The sequence below is a fragment of the Typha angustifolia genome, chromosome 13 (assembly GCF_048772165.1).
Source record: "Typha angustifolia cultivar Huaian chromosome 13, ASM4877216v1, whole genome shotgun sequence".
NCBI lineage: Eukaryota > Viridiplantae > Streptophyta > Magnoliopsida > Poales > Typhaceae > Typha > Typha angustifolia.
In genome coordinates this window covers 4,861,819-4,875,439 of record NC_133251.1, presented here as the reverse complement: position 1 = coordinate 4,875,439, position 13,621 = coordinate 4,861,819, and the positions used below count along the sequence as shown (strand labels likewise).

At 36.5% G+C, this 13,621-nt stretch overlaps 3 protein-coding genes across 9 annotated transcripts; 1 reads left to right on the top strand and 2 right to left on the bottom strand.

The window, feature by feature from the left end:
- The first annotated feature begins 996 nt into the window (after positions 1 to 996).
- On the top strand, positions 997 to 3,603 carry LOC140773716 (CASP-like protein 2B1). The gene is made up of 3 exons (XM_073116420.1): positions 997 to 1,277; positions 1,451 to 1,583; positions 2,655 to 3,603. Exons 1-3 carry the CDS (start codon positions 1,054 to 1,056, stop codon positions 2,904 to 2,906), a joined length of 609 nt encoding a protein of 202 aa, XP_072972521.1. The 5' UTR covers positions 997 to 1,053; the 3' UTR covers positions 2,907 to 3,603.
- A 147-nt stretch (positions 3,604 to 3,750) lies between these two features.
- On the bottom strand, positions 3,751 to 7,582 carry LOC140773715 (uncharacterized). 7 transcript variants are annotated; one of them, XR_012106511.1, is made up of 8 exons: positions 7,447 to 7,582; positions 7,207 to 7,249; positions 6,745 to 7,033; positions 6,401 to 6,468; positions 6,066 to 6,267; positions 5,832 to 5,932; positions 4,170 to 4,252; positions 3,751 to 4,009 (listed from the first exon to the last, which is right to left on the bottom strand). XR_012106511.1 is itself a non-coding variant. In XM_073116416.1 (8 exons), the coding sequence occupies exons 2-8, from the start codon at positions 7,243 to 7,245 to the stop codon at positions 4,002 to 4,004; spliced, it is 786 nt and encodes a 261-aa protein (XP_072972517.1). In that variant the 5' UTR covers positions 7,246 to 7,249; positions 7,447 to 7,582; the 3' UTR covers positions 3,751 to 4,001. The 7 variants fall into 7 exon arrangements, 3 of the variants coding, with proteins under 3 accessions (XP_072972517.1, XP_072972518.1, XP_072972519.1); XR_012106513.1 differs by having other exon boundaries at positions 6,070 to 6,267; XR_012106512.1 differs by having other exon boundaries at positions 5,836 to 5,932; positions 6,070 to 6,267.
- Positions 7,583 to 9,680: 2,098 nt separating this feature from the next.
- On the bottom strand, positions 9,681 to 13,061 carry LOC140773712 (indole-3-pyruvate monooxygenase YUCCA1-like). Its single transcript, XM_073116414.1, has 5 exons — positions 12,924 to 13,061; positions 12,027 to 12,804; positions 11,227 to 11,475; positions 10,991 to 11,113; positions 9,681 to 10,212 (listed from the first exon to the last, which is right to left on the bottom strand). Exons 2-5 carry the CDS (start codon positions 12,726 to 12,728, stop codon positions 10,015 to 10,017), a joined length of 1,272 nt encoding a protein of 423 aa, XP_072972515.1. The 5' UTR covers positions 12,729 to 12,804; positions 12,924 to 13,061; the 3' UTR covers positions 9,681 to 10,014.
- Between the last annotated feature and the right edge of the window lie 560 nt (positions 13,062 to 13,621).

The window sequence follows — 13,621 nt, the reverse complement described above, 5'->3', positions numbered from 1 at the left end:
ACAAAGAGCTCAATCTATGCATGCTTCATGTTATAAAAGAGCATAGTTATGTAACTTGAGAGCCAGAATGAATAACTCTAATAAATAAACACCCAACTCTTGCACTAAAATAGAGATAAGGATCCATATATATAGCTTCTGATGCTCAGTTTGAGCACATGAAATGATTATTTTATTTTGTGAGAAAGAGAGGCATAGGTGTCATGAATCTTAAGATACCCAAAGTCAAAAAATATTAGCGTTAAACAACTTGATCTGGAGAGACATATTTTGATATATAAAAGTATAATTTTCTTTTTCTTCTTTCTCCTCTCTTGCTGCTGCTGTCTTTTGACCACCATATAAATTCCTATCTTTTGATCCAAGATCACTGCATCTCCATGGCATATGTCAATGAATCCAGACCACTGTGGCCATGTTGCCATATTACACCCACCCATGGGGACTCCCATCTGTAATAAATAACAAGGACATAAATGCTCCCCCACTCCTTCCTTGGTTCTAGCACAGACTGCACAGTCCCATAGACAAAGAAAAGTTCATAGTAACTCTCTCTTAGGACAAGGGTTCTTCAATGCCCCCCACCTAGCCTCACTCTTTAATGCCTAGTGTTTTTGGCAGAGAAAAAACCATGAGTTTTTGTCCAAATCACCACTCTTCCAAATTTAATAAACTGAAGTAGATTACATCCCCAAGCTTAATAGTAAAAAGGATCTATTTCGCTATACATATATAAAGTCTCTAATTAAATTACCATTTCATGTGTGACCCAAAAAAAAACAATATTAAGACAGACTTAACTGTTTCGTCTTAAAAATTCTAAATAAATCTCTGAATAAGATTAGTATTTTATGTCGTAAATTTAAGGATATACATATTGAACTTGTCGGTGTGGTCTATTTTTTTAGAAAATAAATTGTTGAGAGGAACCTCTGCATGTCACCTCCCCAGGCTTATATAAGAAGGGAGTTAGTTAATTGTCCATTGTGTGTTCTCTCTCTTTTTTTTCTTCTTCTTCTTCTTCTTTTTGTCTTTCTTTTTGGGTAGATTGAGATGAGGCCAGGAGTTGGGGTTAGCCCAGGGAATGTGGCTGTGTACTATGGGGTTGGGAATTTGGGGGCAGTGGAGAGGAAGGTGAAGGTGGTTGAAGTGGTGCTAAGATGCCTTATCTTTGGGCTTGGAGTGCTCTCTGCTGCTCTGGTGGCCTCTGATACCCAAGTCAGGACATTCTTCACCTTGGAGAAGAAGGCCAAGTTCACATCCATGAAGTCCCTGGTGTAAGCTAGCTTGATCTCCTTTTAACCTCTTTTTCTTTTTTTCTTCTTCTTCTTCTTCTTCTTCTCCCCCTTTTATCTTGAGAGAGTTTGGTGCTGCTTTTAATTGTTTTCTGTTTTGCTCTGAGTTTAAGAACTTTTATTAATGGACATAAAAGATTTGGTTAAACTTGCAGGTTTCTGGTGACTGCAAATGGGATAGTTGCAGGTTATAGTCTGGTGCAGGGGGTGAGGTGTGTGATGAGCTTGATGAGAGGGAGTGTGCTCTTCAACAAGCCCTTGGCTTGGGCCATCTTCTCTTGTGATCAGGTATCTCAACTTTTTGTAGGAATAATGGCATGCATGATGGCAACATGACTTCTCTATTCTCTACAACAATTAAAAAGTATAGGGTGTAAACACAACAAAATACTTGAAAAAAGGTAGAGTGTTAAATACAAATATCCCATAAATGAATGTTTGCAGCACTATGACAGCATAGAAAAATGCCAACTTCTTGCTTATGGCATGGTTGTAGACTTGCAAGTGTGTAGCTTTCCAGAGTTCTGTATAGCAGTATAGATAGAGACTGTCTAATGGGGCTATAGGATCTGGTATCAGGGACTAATAGCAGATAAATCCAAGCAAGTTGGACTTTTGAATCCAGGAATCAAACAAACTTAATAAAAAGATGGCTTAGCCAGATAATTCCAAAGTTAGGCAGGCTTTTATCATAGCATAACAACATTGGTCCACAACTATAAGTTTCCACTGGCCTATATTAGCAGTTGCACTGTCTTTTTGGATCTTTGCCTTTGGTGCTGCTAATGCTATGTCCAGCTGCAGCCTGCATTTGTAAACAGAAAGTAAAATTAATCCTCCGAGGCATCATAAGCTTCTGTGTTTGGAGATGTATGAAAAAGGTTTTGATAATTTATGTATACATAGCAAGGTGCTACAGTTTGTTGGAAAAATTAGTCAATCTCTACAAGCTTTTCTTTGGCTGGAAGCACATGGTCTTTGCCTAGTTATTGTCTAATGTCTTTATGGTGTAGGTAATGCACTCAATTGCTAGCTTTTACAAAAGACATAAGCATTTATTTCTTGCAGAGTTAACTTACAGCTATTATGGATAGGGTTAAAAATATATTTTACTATCTCTCTGGTCTGTCTGGCCACTAGGAAATTTTATCCATGCATAAATCCACATAAAAGCCAAATTCCTTCCTTCTATTAATTTTTAAGTACATCTGTGCAATTTTAGTCTGGGATAGTCACTATACTAGCTTATACTACTTAGTACTTACTCATCAAGAAGACCCCTGATTTGTCTACTATCCATGCTTTCTTTATCATGCCAACTTACCTGGGATTTTTGTTCACTTATGGTGCTTCTTTTAGGTAATGGCATATTTAACGCTCGCAGCAGTGGCAGCGGCGCTACAGTCAGCGATGATCGGAAAGTTTGGCCAGCCTGAGCTGCAATGGATGAAGATATGCAATCTCTATGGCAAGTATTGTACTCAAGTTGGCGAGGGCATTGCCAGTGCCATGGTGGCTAGCTTTTGCATGGTAACTCTCTCTTGTGTGTCTGCCTTCAACCTCTTTCGCTTGTATGGGAGTAACAAAGGTAAATGTAATGGAAGTTGGTAAATATAGCATGTCACCAAAACTTAGGCTGCTAAGGCCTTCTTGAGTAAATCTGGGCATTGTAAATGTTCATCATGTGAAAATAAATGTAGTGACATATTTGTGCTATTTTGTGGGGCCAAAGAAGGTACTGGAGCTGAAGTGTTTTAGTGGTAGGTTACGATTTGAGCTACAGTCTTAAATATTGTGATGTTGCCTGTTAACTAATAGAAATAAATATGATGACCCAAGTTATACTGGTGTGTATTTTGTATGAAGAATAAATACGAGATGCAGTATAGCTATATTGAGTCATCATATCTATATTAATGAACCCTAACTAGATATATACCCATACCAGTGCATCAAGCATCAATCTTAATTTCACACCTGCAAGCTTAAGCATTTTTGTCAACAATTATTGGAATATATACCAATGAATTTGGAATCAATATATTTTGCTTTTGAGTTAAGAACTTAATATATTTAGTTTTAACTGCTCCCAAATGTGTAGCTCAAGATCATTAATTTTAACCCCCACAATATTACTATGAACTGTAACATATTAAGCTTCTTTCTATTGTTCATTCCTGGAGCAACTAGTGAAAGATCTTCAAAGCAAATGATTTCAGTTGTTTCAGAAACTTGTAAGTCTGCTGATTAAAATTTATAAGGGTAAGTCGAACAGGGATGAAACTATATAGCATGCAAACAACCACAAATTATAGTTGTTTTATAATTGGTTTTTTGCCTGAGAAATGGTATGAGAAGATTTAATATGCAACTTTGATGATATTCCCATGGTGCTAATTATAACTAATTGTTCTCTTTGAGGCATAATTACCAAATTAAGGCTCATTCCTGCATGGATATGCAAATGATAGCACTATAATTTTCAATTAAGCTGTCAACTACTAATCCGAATCTTAATACATGTAAATAACCGACTCAATTAGCTTACTAGGATATATATTACAAGAAAATTCAGAACCATAAGCATCCATCATCAATCCAGGAAAACAATCTGAACCAGTAAAGATACGCTGACCATGTGTAGTTGACTTGCTTTTGCACTGCAAAACTGACAGTTTCTGCAGTCATTTTAAACCACCATCGCTTTCATGAACCTGATAGAGCAAGGTTTAAAGATTTTTACAGGAAAATTTTGAGAAAAGTTCGCCAAAGTATTAAAAGAAGTTCAATGGTCAATATGAGGATATATTAGCCTAGGATAGATTGGATGTATGCATTAATGAAATAAACAAGGACTGCGAAGGTGAAGAATACCGTAATTTTGGTGCTTCTTAGAGAAATCATAAATGGCCTTCACAACAGCACCATAGTTCACAGATTTCAGGGAGCCCATATGCCTGGCAAAAGAGGACATTCATGAACCAATAGTTTCCAAATATTAATGCCTTTAAGGATGATAAATAGAGCAAGGACCCAAAAACAGAATCCTATGATCTTTCCCATTTGAAATATGCATGTGCATGTGCTTTGTTTATATCATCATAAAAGCAAAATGAGCGGAAATTAGACCTCGAAGTTAAAAGCTTAAACTCATCGTTCCAATGATCAGAGGATTCAACTAATCAAAAGATCGGATGTTGAGCAATCCAGATTAGGTGTAAGCTGGCTAGAACTATCAACAGGGTTGTCCCAGCCTCACTGCTACACCATATTTTAACACAAATGACTAATCTCTCAGCTATGTACATATGCATCTTTGTCATAGTTTCCATTGTGTTATATTGCATTTTTAGGGTTACTACCTAAACACCAACATGCATCATCCAGCAATTGTCACCGGACACCATGATGCCTTACTATAAAAAAAATAAAGTAGAAGTACAAGATTCAAGTTGTGAATCCACGGGTATTAAGAGTTTTAAATATAGTTCCACCTTCCATATATCCACAATTCCACATCATGGAAGCAGAATAATCAAATAAAAGTTCATCAAATGGAGAAGTGATACTTAGATATGACGCACAGCCTCTTTTAGTTATAAAAGGCATTCTTTTAAAGCATATCACAAACATTGCATGATGTAAGAACCTCATCAGACATTATTAAAGGAACCTTATCAGACTTTAAATGTGACAGTAATGCAAAACCTTGTCAGACATTATATGTAATAGTAACACTCACTATTTACGTACAGAACTTATCAGACATTATATCAAAGTACTTTCTCTCGTTTAAATTTTCTGGGTAGTCGCCTCAATAGTTTACAACTGAAGTTAGTGCTTGATGTTATCTTCTCAAACCATGAATTGACATGTTAGCTGCCATTGCTGACACATGCAGAGTGCAGAATGGTGACTTGCCCACACATGCCAATAGATACCGATAAACAAGAGGTTTTGTAATGGACTATGTGACTTGCTGATATTACTGACATGTGCATTCTAATGATCTAAGTATCTAACAATGAAGAGATCAAGCAATGACTCTATGGATTTCTGATTTTACTATTTAGTATTTACAACATAAATAAAGAGCAAACTTTTCAGTACACAAAAGTAGAAGGAATCATTGTTGCGAGTTATGAGAAAAAATATTTCCTGCAAGGCTGCCAACAGTTCAAAACTCCAAATTCTCAAGTTTCTACTCTAGGTGGAACTATTTTCCGTTCATGCACCTTACAAAACCCTGATCTTCAAAAACTCAATCTACTCAATTTAATTTACAAAAGTACAACTACAACACCATGTTGAGAAAAAAAAAATCACCCAGCATTCCATCTGGTATTTTGCTTGCCACATCTAATATAGGTTATTTTTCAATAATGATTAACGATTCTAAGATATGCATCAAGAATGAAGTAACACGTGTGTGATAGAATACTTGGGGATCAAAACTCCAAATTTCTAATCATCCCTATATCTCATGATATCTTTTGAGGTCCTAAAGGTTCCTTGTAATTTCCATAAAAGAGATACCTACACAATCTCTGTATACCGTAATCTCCATGCTGGAAATCCTAAATGACATCTGGCAGGTCCATACACAAGAAGTAGATCAGGCTCTGGTCCGCCACAACCTGAACAGAAATAATGTTTAAGCACCTCACAAGCGAATAAATTTCTCTTCTGGCTAAGATCTAAGATGCATAAAGAAGAATCAGAATAGACAATCGACTACATATAACTTGCGTCAACAAAAAGAAAACGCACCTACAGCTTTTAGAGCATTAGCCATGTCGGCTTCTGTAAAAACTGGCTTTACTTTATTACAGCCTTCCAAACCATCTCTAATACAAGTTGAGCAAAGGAAGCTAGCTGCTTTAGCAATTCCTTCTTTACCATCAGATAAATCAAGCAACTCTAACGTCATTCCTTTGAAATGGCAAAGTGAAGTCCCGTTTGGATTAAAATCCTAAATTTTGCAACAAATGATATGCCAATTGATCAATATAACTACACATGTGGGTTGCATAGAGATTATCAGTCTTATTAATAGATTCATCATACAGTGAACGAAAATCCAGAAATCTCATTTTGTAACTTACAATGGATTTTCTTGTACCTGAATCTGCCAAGTTCTTCAGATCATTTTCAACTGAATCTTTCAGCACACCTACAACATTAATACAACAGTGATGGCAGCTCCGACATCTAAAAAGTCCTATTATGGCAAGACCTTCACTATAAAAGCCAAAATATATAACAACATTCATATCCATACATTATATTAAGTGCTGGAGTTTTTTGGAGTCTACAGTTTAGCTTGAGACTAATTGGGCATGTTTCATTCAAGACTTCAAGTTTTGCTGAATTGAAGAAATATCAAAAGACAAACATAGACAGTACCGTTCTGGCTATGCACATTAGAAAGGAAATATTGGTTAGTTACCTTCCACGTCGTAAAGGGCAACATATTTCACTCCAATAGCTGATAACCAGCACAGAAGCTGCTTGATCTTTTTAGCATTCTTAGCTTCTTCACTATCTACTACAACAGCCAAATGTCTGAGCCTATTAAACTGGAGATTTTGATACTTTTGCAGCAACCCAGATGAAATGAAGTAGCATTCTAGCTGTTGAATCACAAATGACCAAATATGGACAAAATTGACTACCAGATGGAGTAGAAACCATAACACTCCGAGGATAGACTTCAAAATTAAAGATGATTGGAACCACTGCACATTCCAGAGGAAACAAAAGGAACCAACTTCATAATCCTCTCAAAAAGGAAAAAAAAAAAACTTTTTTGGATGAAAAGAGTGACAAAGAAAATTATTTGCATATGAACAAGAATACAATAAGAAAAGAATTATATAAGTTCCATTAAAAGGAAAGAGATATGACTTACATGCAGGAGTTGGATGAAAATTTCATCGACCCAATTCATATTTCTGCGAAAAAAGAAAAAGACAAACAATTTAATTTCCCCAATCTAAAATTGGAGAAGTATAAATGGGTCTTGCACTTTAGAACATCGCACAAGGTCTGCATCAATTAGGTGGCCCAAAAATCACTTTTTTCCACAAAGAATATCTCAAACATAAAGATTGAAAACTAAAGAACAAGAAGATGGGTATGAGTAGATTACCGTCGTTCGTTGAGAGGTGTTCCGGGATATGGAACCACGCCGGCATGAGAGGAGGAACGCTCTCCTCGAACTCCTGGATGGCTGTGGGTTGTGGAGAACTAAGCGGGTCGGGTTCAAACTAGGCTGAGCCCGATAATATTGTAGCTACTATTGGGCTGAAGCGGTCACAAAGCCCAATTAGATATGGATTTTTTTATGCTATATATTTAAGTGTTTTTATGATTACTACCCCTATCTTCGAGCTATTTATAATTCGACCCCACTTTTCATATAACGCCCACACGAAATCACCTTCTAACGTAACATCATACTAACTTAAATGATTAAAATGCCATTAATTTGGATTTTTCCAATGGTTGGGTAGCATTCATTTGAAAACTAATAAGATTGCTAACATATATATATATTAAGATAAACATATAAATAATACTACTACTCACACAAATCTTAGCTATTAATAGAGACTGCCATGAGATAAGAGAAGATACTATCCATCATATCATCTCGTATAAGTGTTTAGGGGGGATGACATTACTCTAAACATATATTGCATGCTTATTTCCAAGTGCATGCAGCACGAATATTTCAGATGCCACGTCAACCTTACGTACGTATCATGCATGCACTCACTCTTCCATTCTAGCAAATAGTTACTTCTCCTGATATATGGCTAGAAATTAAAGTGTCCACCTTAATTTCTTGGCACATAACAAAAGACACGTACAAATGCATACCCATAACTTGCCCAGGGCTTATCTAAGAACCTCCGATTCCATTCTCATGGCCTGGGCTTTATCCCTATCAACATCAACAGTAAAACAAGAGAGCTTTGTTTTGATTTTGATCAGGAATCAGCATATATATATATATATATATAGAGTTGTAACTCAGATTGATAATGACTATAGTTCTACGAGTTACGAGACATGGAATATCCTTTGAGGTGAGTATTATCTTTGCACTTTTAGGATATATTTATACCATGCATGCATTTAGGGCAACTTGTGCTTCTTTAGCATGCAATGCCATGAAGTGGATTGATCCATTTTTCTTGTGTTGTCCTTGACACAACTAGCTAGCTAGTTGCATGATGTGTGTATATATATGCATGGTGATATGTCAAGAGGTTAATGGTGGACCAAAAGCATTAGTTGGAGTCCATGTCCATGAGTGTGACTTCCACTGACGGCCGCCCATCCTAGCTAGGCATAGATCAGGATCTTCTGTTCTTCTATCTTCTATAGTACTTGGCTTTTGATCAGTGGATATCGATCTTTTTCGCAGCTAGATTCCTTGTTTGACTTTATTCTAGAGCATGCTGGATTCCATGGATTTAATTTGGTTGTTGTCATTATTGGATTCTTTTCACGTACATGTAGTTGATATGTGATCTCAACAGTGGTAGTGATTGGTATGCAATGTGGCATTTGAATTAATGAACCAAGTGTGCATCTGGGTCCAATTCTTAGAAGATGACTTTAGAACTATGATATAGATGTTACGATATGTAATCAAAATTTATAGGAGCTAATGGCGTCTGAGTTATAGGTAAGGAAAGGTCCTGGAAAATTCTTTGATGGTCATAACCTATGAGTAAAGGAAATTAATTGTGATTATATATCATCTTGCTTGAAGCAAGCATACCAACATTTCTTGCTTCATTAAGTTATTATATTCTAAAATATTTAAATAAATTTTGCAAGGTTCGTATGCTCTAATATATATATATATATATATATATATATATATATATATATATATATATATATATATATTCTATATTTTTTTGGCCCTGATAGTCTAAAGTATTTTAATGAGTCTAGATTTAGTATAATCGAGCTTTTATTATTATGATCTGAATACCACTCAATAAATTCATTTATAACTCAAGTGATCTATATAAAGTCAAATAACTTATAAATCTCATCTAAATCTAATTTATTTAATTTATTTTAATAGATGGATCGTATTCATATTAACTAAGTTTGATATAAGTGAATCTAACCCAATTGCCCACCTCTATGTTAAAGTGACATCAACTTCAAAACTAATGCCCACGTTTGGGAATTAATTGTTACATAACTCATTATTTCAGATGCATTGGCAGGCAAAATTTAAGATTAAATAGAGGTTTAATTAATTAATTAATTAATTAATTAATAGCTCTCAGCATTCCAAAAATATAAAATGAATGAATAAATAAAACTGCCTTGCAAATTCCATATTGAAATCATCATCATACAATCCACAAAGCACACAAATGATCATTAATAACTGCTCATTAATTACTGTATAATACAAAGCATTACACTACCTAAAGAAAGAAACTAAAAGCTTATTACTATTAGGGTTAACTACGCTCAATATCCGAACGATCACTAATTTTTACATACACTTCTAAATTATTTTTTTCCTACCACATAGACCCTTGAATCAAAGGATTTATGTAGACATAAAAAAAAAAGTTCAGAATGTGTATGTAAAAATCGACGGTGATAATTTAAGAAGAGTGAGTGTAATTATCCCTTACTACTATATCAAGCTAATTCTAGATGTATAATATTATATCTAGAGCTCAGAAGGTAGATTCTTAGTCTTTGAACTCCATTGGCAGGAAATATCCTCTGCAATCTTGTGGGCATCCATTGAAGCCCCCATGAGTCCTCTTCTAGTGAAGCCAGTGGCATACAACCCATTCTTCCCTTTCCAGCCATTGGGGAATGGATTCTTGGGGAATCCATCACTCTCGTTGAACAAATCTCCATCCTTCCAAGAGAAAAATAAGAAGAATATTTAATTAGAGACAAAGTAGATTGAGTAGTGCATGGCAACTTCACATTCATATCCACTTTCGAATAGGAATATAGTTTTTGTGTACAGTTTTACTAAATAAGAAAGAAGATTAATACAAATATGTTAATAAAATATATATCATAACGCATTGCATTTGGAATTAAAGGTAAGTAAGAACTATGCAAAATAAGATACAAATACGGATCCGAGTTGGATTGCGGACTTAGTACCTATACATTGAAGCAATATAAATAGTATTTCATATACCCTAATTTACGTACCTAGGATACTATTAGGTTAGGTCCCAATCATGCAGTGGACCATCTACGTTATGGGCCAGCACGTACCTAAAACTGAGACCAATCAAAGTGACCTGATCCGTCTGGTTCATCCCTAACCACACAATCACTGCCATTTTGGGTAGTCAGAATTAGGTGTCTCCTTTCCCATTCGCATGCATGGGCCCCATCATCCCTATGCATGCACTGTGATTACTAACACTTATTTCATCTACTTAGTTCATTTTACAGTCTTGTATGAACGTTGGTAACTTATATATACAATATCACACTTGAAAATGAGAAGATATGCATGCATTTATTAGTATATGTATCCTTGTCACAACCCATGCTTAGGCTTTAATAATTTAAAATAGACATGTGTTGTTTTTATTTTATTTTATTCTACGAGCCGTCTGAAAGAAACGGAGCAAGGATGGATATCATATAATTAAGTTATATATGCAACATACCTTGAGCCATGAAGGTACGTTGCTTCTATATCCAGTTGCAAAGATGACAGAGTCGAACTCCTCCTGTTTACCATCCACAAACTCTACTCCTTCCTCAGTGAACTTATTCACACCAGGGACTACCTACAGATCCATATACATCACAAAAGTTAGCTTAGAGTTAGCTCAACATGAGTATAAATAAACATAGCATATAAGAGATCAGGATGGGAAAGGAAAGCAGCACTGATAGGGACCTTGATTTGGCCACTTTTGATCTTGGCAAGAGTTCCAATGTCCAGGACTGGGGTCTTCCCAGTCGTCATCTTAAGCTGCAGAGGTCCAATCTTGGGTCTTCTTAGCCCATACTTCGCAGTGTCTCCTAGCAGTAGCCTTGCACATAAGAGGAGGAAGCCATCAACTAGACTCAAAGGAAGCCATTTGAGCAAACACGTTGAGAGGCCAAACGTTGACCAGCCAAATATCTCCCTTGGCAAGATGTGCAACTGCATGCCACAATATATCAATGAGAAAGCCAAGTTTTTGGTTCAAGTTTACAAGAAGAATAACATTAAATTAAGGAGAATATTTTAGATTGCTTGATAGATGCCACTTACAAAAGGCTTAAGTTGATAAAGAACAATAGATTTAAAGTTATTTATCTTACTTCACCTCGTGCCTTGACTCGAGGTTTTATATTATAATTTCTAAGTCTTTGGAAGGTTCTTTCAAAGATACAACATCACCACATCACTAAGTAGCTAGGAAATAGCAACTTAGGAGGTCAAGAGAAGGTTACTTTGATAGCTAAGCAGTACTCGGTTCTCCCTTTTGAAAGTGACTAGTTGTAACCAGTGAAAAAGTAAGTTTGTTTCTTGATGGATTGAAATCCAATCCACTCGTAAGAAATTAATTAGTGCACAAACTTGTAGGAGAAGAATAAGACAATTGGAAAGCGAATTCTATTTTTCAAGTATATATGTTGGAATAAAGAGAAACGGAATCATAATAAAGAACGATGTATGTATAAGCACATGAGCATCAGCATCGATCTTACCTTATCTCTTACTACCAGAGAAGCTTGTGCATCATTGTTACAAAGATCCAAGCTGACCTCCATGCCTGAATTCCCACAGCCCACTACCAAAACCTTCTCCTCTTTGAAGTCATCTCCCCTCTTGTAACAACTAGTATGCAAGACTCTACCATGGAACTCCGGCATCCCTGCAAACTCCGGCAGTATGGCCTCCGCATTCTCCCCGGTTGCAACTATAAGCCATTGGCTTATGAACTCCAATTCGTTGGCCCTTACGCGCCAAAACCCGATGCTAGGATCGTAGGCCGCAGACTCGACATTCATGCCAAACAAAGGCTCAATTGCGAAGTAGTTTGCATAGGCCTCTAAGTAGCTGATGAACTGCTGCTTGGTCGGATACGTCGGGAAGTCTTGTGGGAAAGGCATGAGAGGAAGCTGGCAGAATTGCCTGGGGAGGTGAAGCTTTAGGCGCTCGTAAGTCCTGAGCTTCCATGATGAGGCTAAGCAGTAGTCCTTCTCAAGTATCAGAGAAGGAACTCCTCGCTCTTTCAGGCAGGCAGCGGTCGCGAGGCCGGAAGGCCCCGCTCCGACGATTAGAGGCCCTGGAATCCATACCTGCTTTTGTTTAGGATTCATGGACAATCCATCGAGCATAAGTTCCAGGATGGTAGGCGAGTCTTGCTCCTCAAACTGCAGCTGAGCTTTTCTTTGTGCAACAGTCATAAGACGCTCATGAGTTGGAAGACGACCAGCAAGTTTTAATGAGGTAGACGTCGGATGTTAATTCTTTTGTATGAATCTGAGATATAAGCAAAGCATACAAAAAATATGGAGATTAAAAATTTTCGATATTGAGCAGAGTTGAATTTGGACGGAATTGCATCATAAAAGCTAGAGAGATATGAGAGTATTTATCACCTTACTGTAGCTTCTCTTGCCAAAGCAATACAGATGATATGTGGTTGTTTAGTTAGCATGACAGTAGATCCCTGGCCATATAAATAGTAGAAATTTAAGCTTGAGGACTGTTCAAATGCCTTCTTTTAATGTGGTGAAGGAGACGTTATGGAAAGAGAATTTGACTTCTTTATTTATTTATTTATTTATTTTTCGTTGCTATTAAAGCTGGATAAAAACAAGGATGAGGAATATTAAAGCCAAGAGATTGAGATCGGATTGGGAGGGGCAGGCTTCTTCTGCAACACTGAGAGATAAGAGTAGCTGGATCACATTCAGATAAAGTTCACTGCTATTTGCTCATGAGTATATACTGGATACTAATGCATGGACAGCAATGTACCAGAAGCATACAAAAAGAATCAACTTGGTATGTCAAAGAGGGCTCCACTCTGGAAAAACTTTCAGCATGGTAATGCAATTGCTATCAGCTTTTCATGTGGATTTCTTTTTCCTTCTAAGCCTTTGCATTAGATACTCCTGCTTGATTAATGGAATATTTAGGGGCTCAATTCTCCTTGGATATTTCCCGTACTGGAATATGAGGTAAACCTATGAAGCGTAGAATCTCCAACATCTAATCAGTTGGGCTCCTTTTTGGGTTAGCTAGTTGTATTTTTTTCCTTCCCCAGGATATATCTCAATATGCCATGGTCCAA

Bases quoted from the DNA above. Each gene is read 5' to 3' on its own strand.
- LOC140773716 (XM_073116420.1), top strand. From the start codon at position 1,054: ATGAGGCCAGGAGTTGGGGTTAGCCCAGGGAATGTGGCTGTGTACTAT. The intron at 1,278-1,450 runs GTAAGCTAGCTT...TTAAACTTGCAG, and splicing joins ACATCCATGAAGTCCCTGGT to GTTTCTGGTGACTGCAAATG. The intron at 1,584-2,654 runs GTATCTCAACTT...TGCTTCTTTTAG, and splicing joins CCATCTTCTCTTGTGATCAG to GTAATGGCATATTTAACGCT.
- LOC140773712 (XM_073116414.1), bottom strand. From the start codon at position 12,728: ATGACTGTTGCACAAAGAAAAGCTCAGCTGCAGTTTGAGGAGCAAGAC. The intron at 11,114-11,226 runs GTCCCTATCAGT...ATGGATCTGTAG, and splicing joins TCAAAAGTGGCCAAATCAAG to GTAGTCCCTGGTGTGAATAA. The intron at 10,213-10,990 runs GTATGTTGCATA...TTCTCTTGGAAG, and splicing joins ACGTACCTTCATGGCTCAAG to GATGGAGATTTGTTCAACGA.
- LOC140773715 (XM_073116416.1), bottom strand. From the start codon at position 7,245: ATGAATTGGGTCGATGAAATTTTCATCCAACTCCTGCAT. The intron at 6,469-6,744 runs GTAACTAACCAA...TTAATGTTGTAG, and splicing joins TGCCCTTTACGACGTGGAAG to GTGTGCTGAAAGATTCAGTT. The intron at 5,933-6,065 runs GTGCGTTTTCTT...ATTTCTGTTCAG, and splicing joins TAATGCTCTAAAAGCTGTAG to GTTGTGGCGGACCAGAGCCT.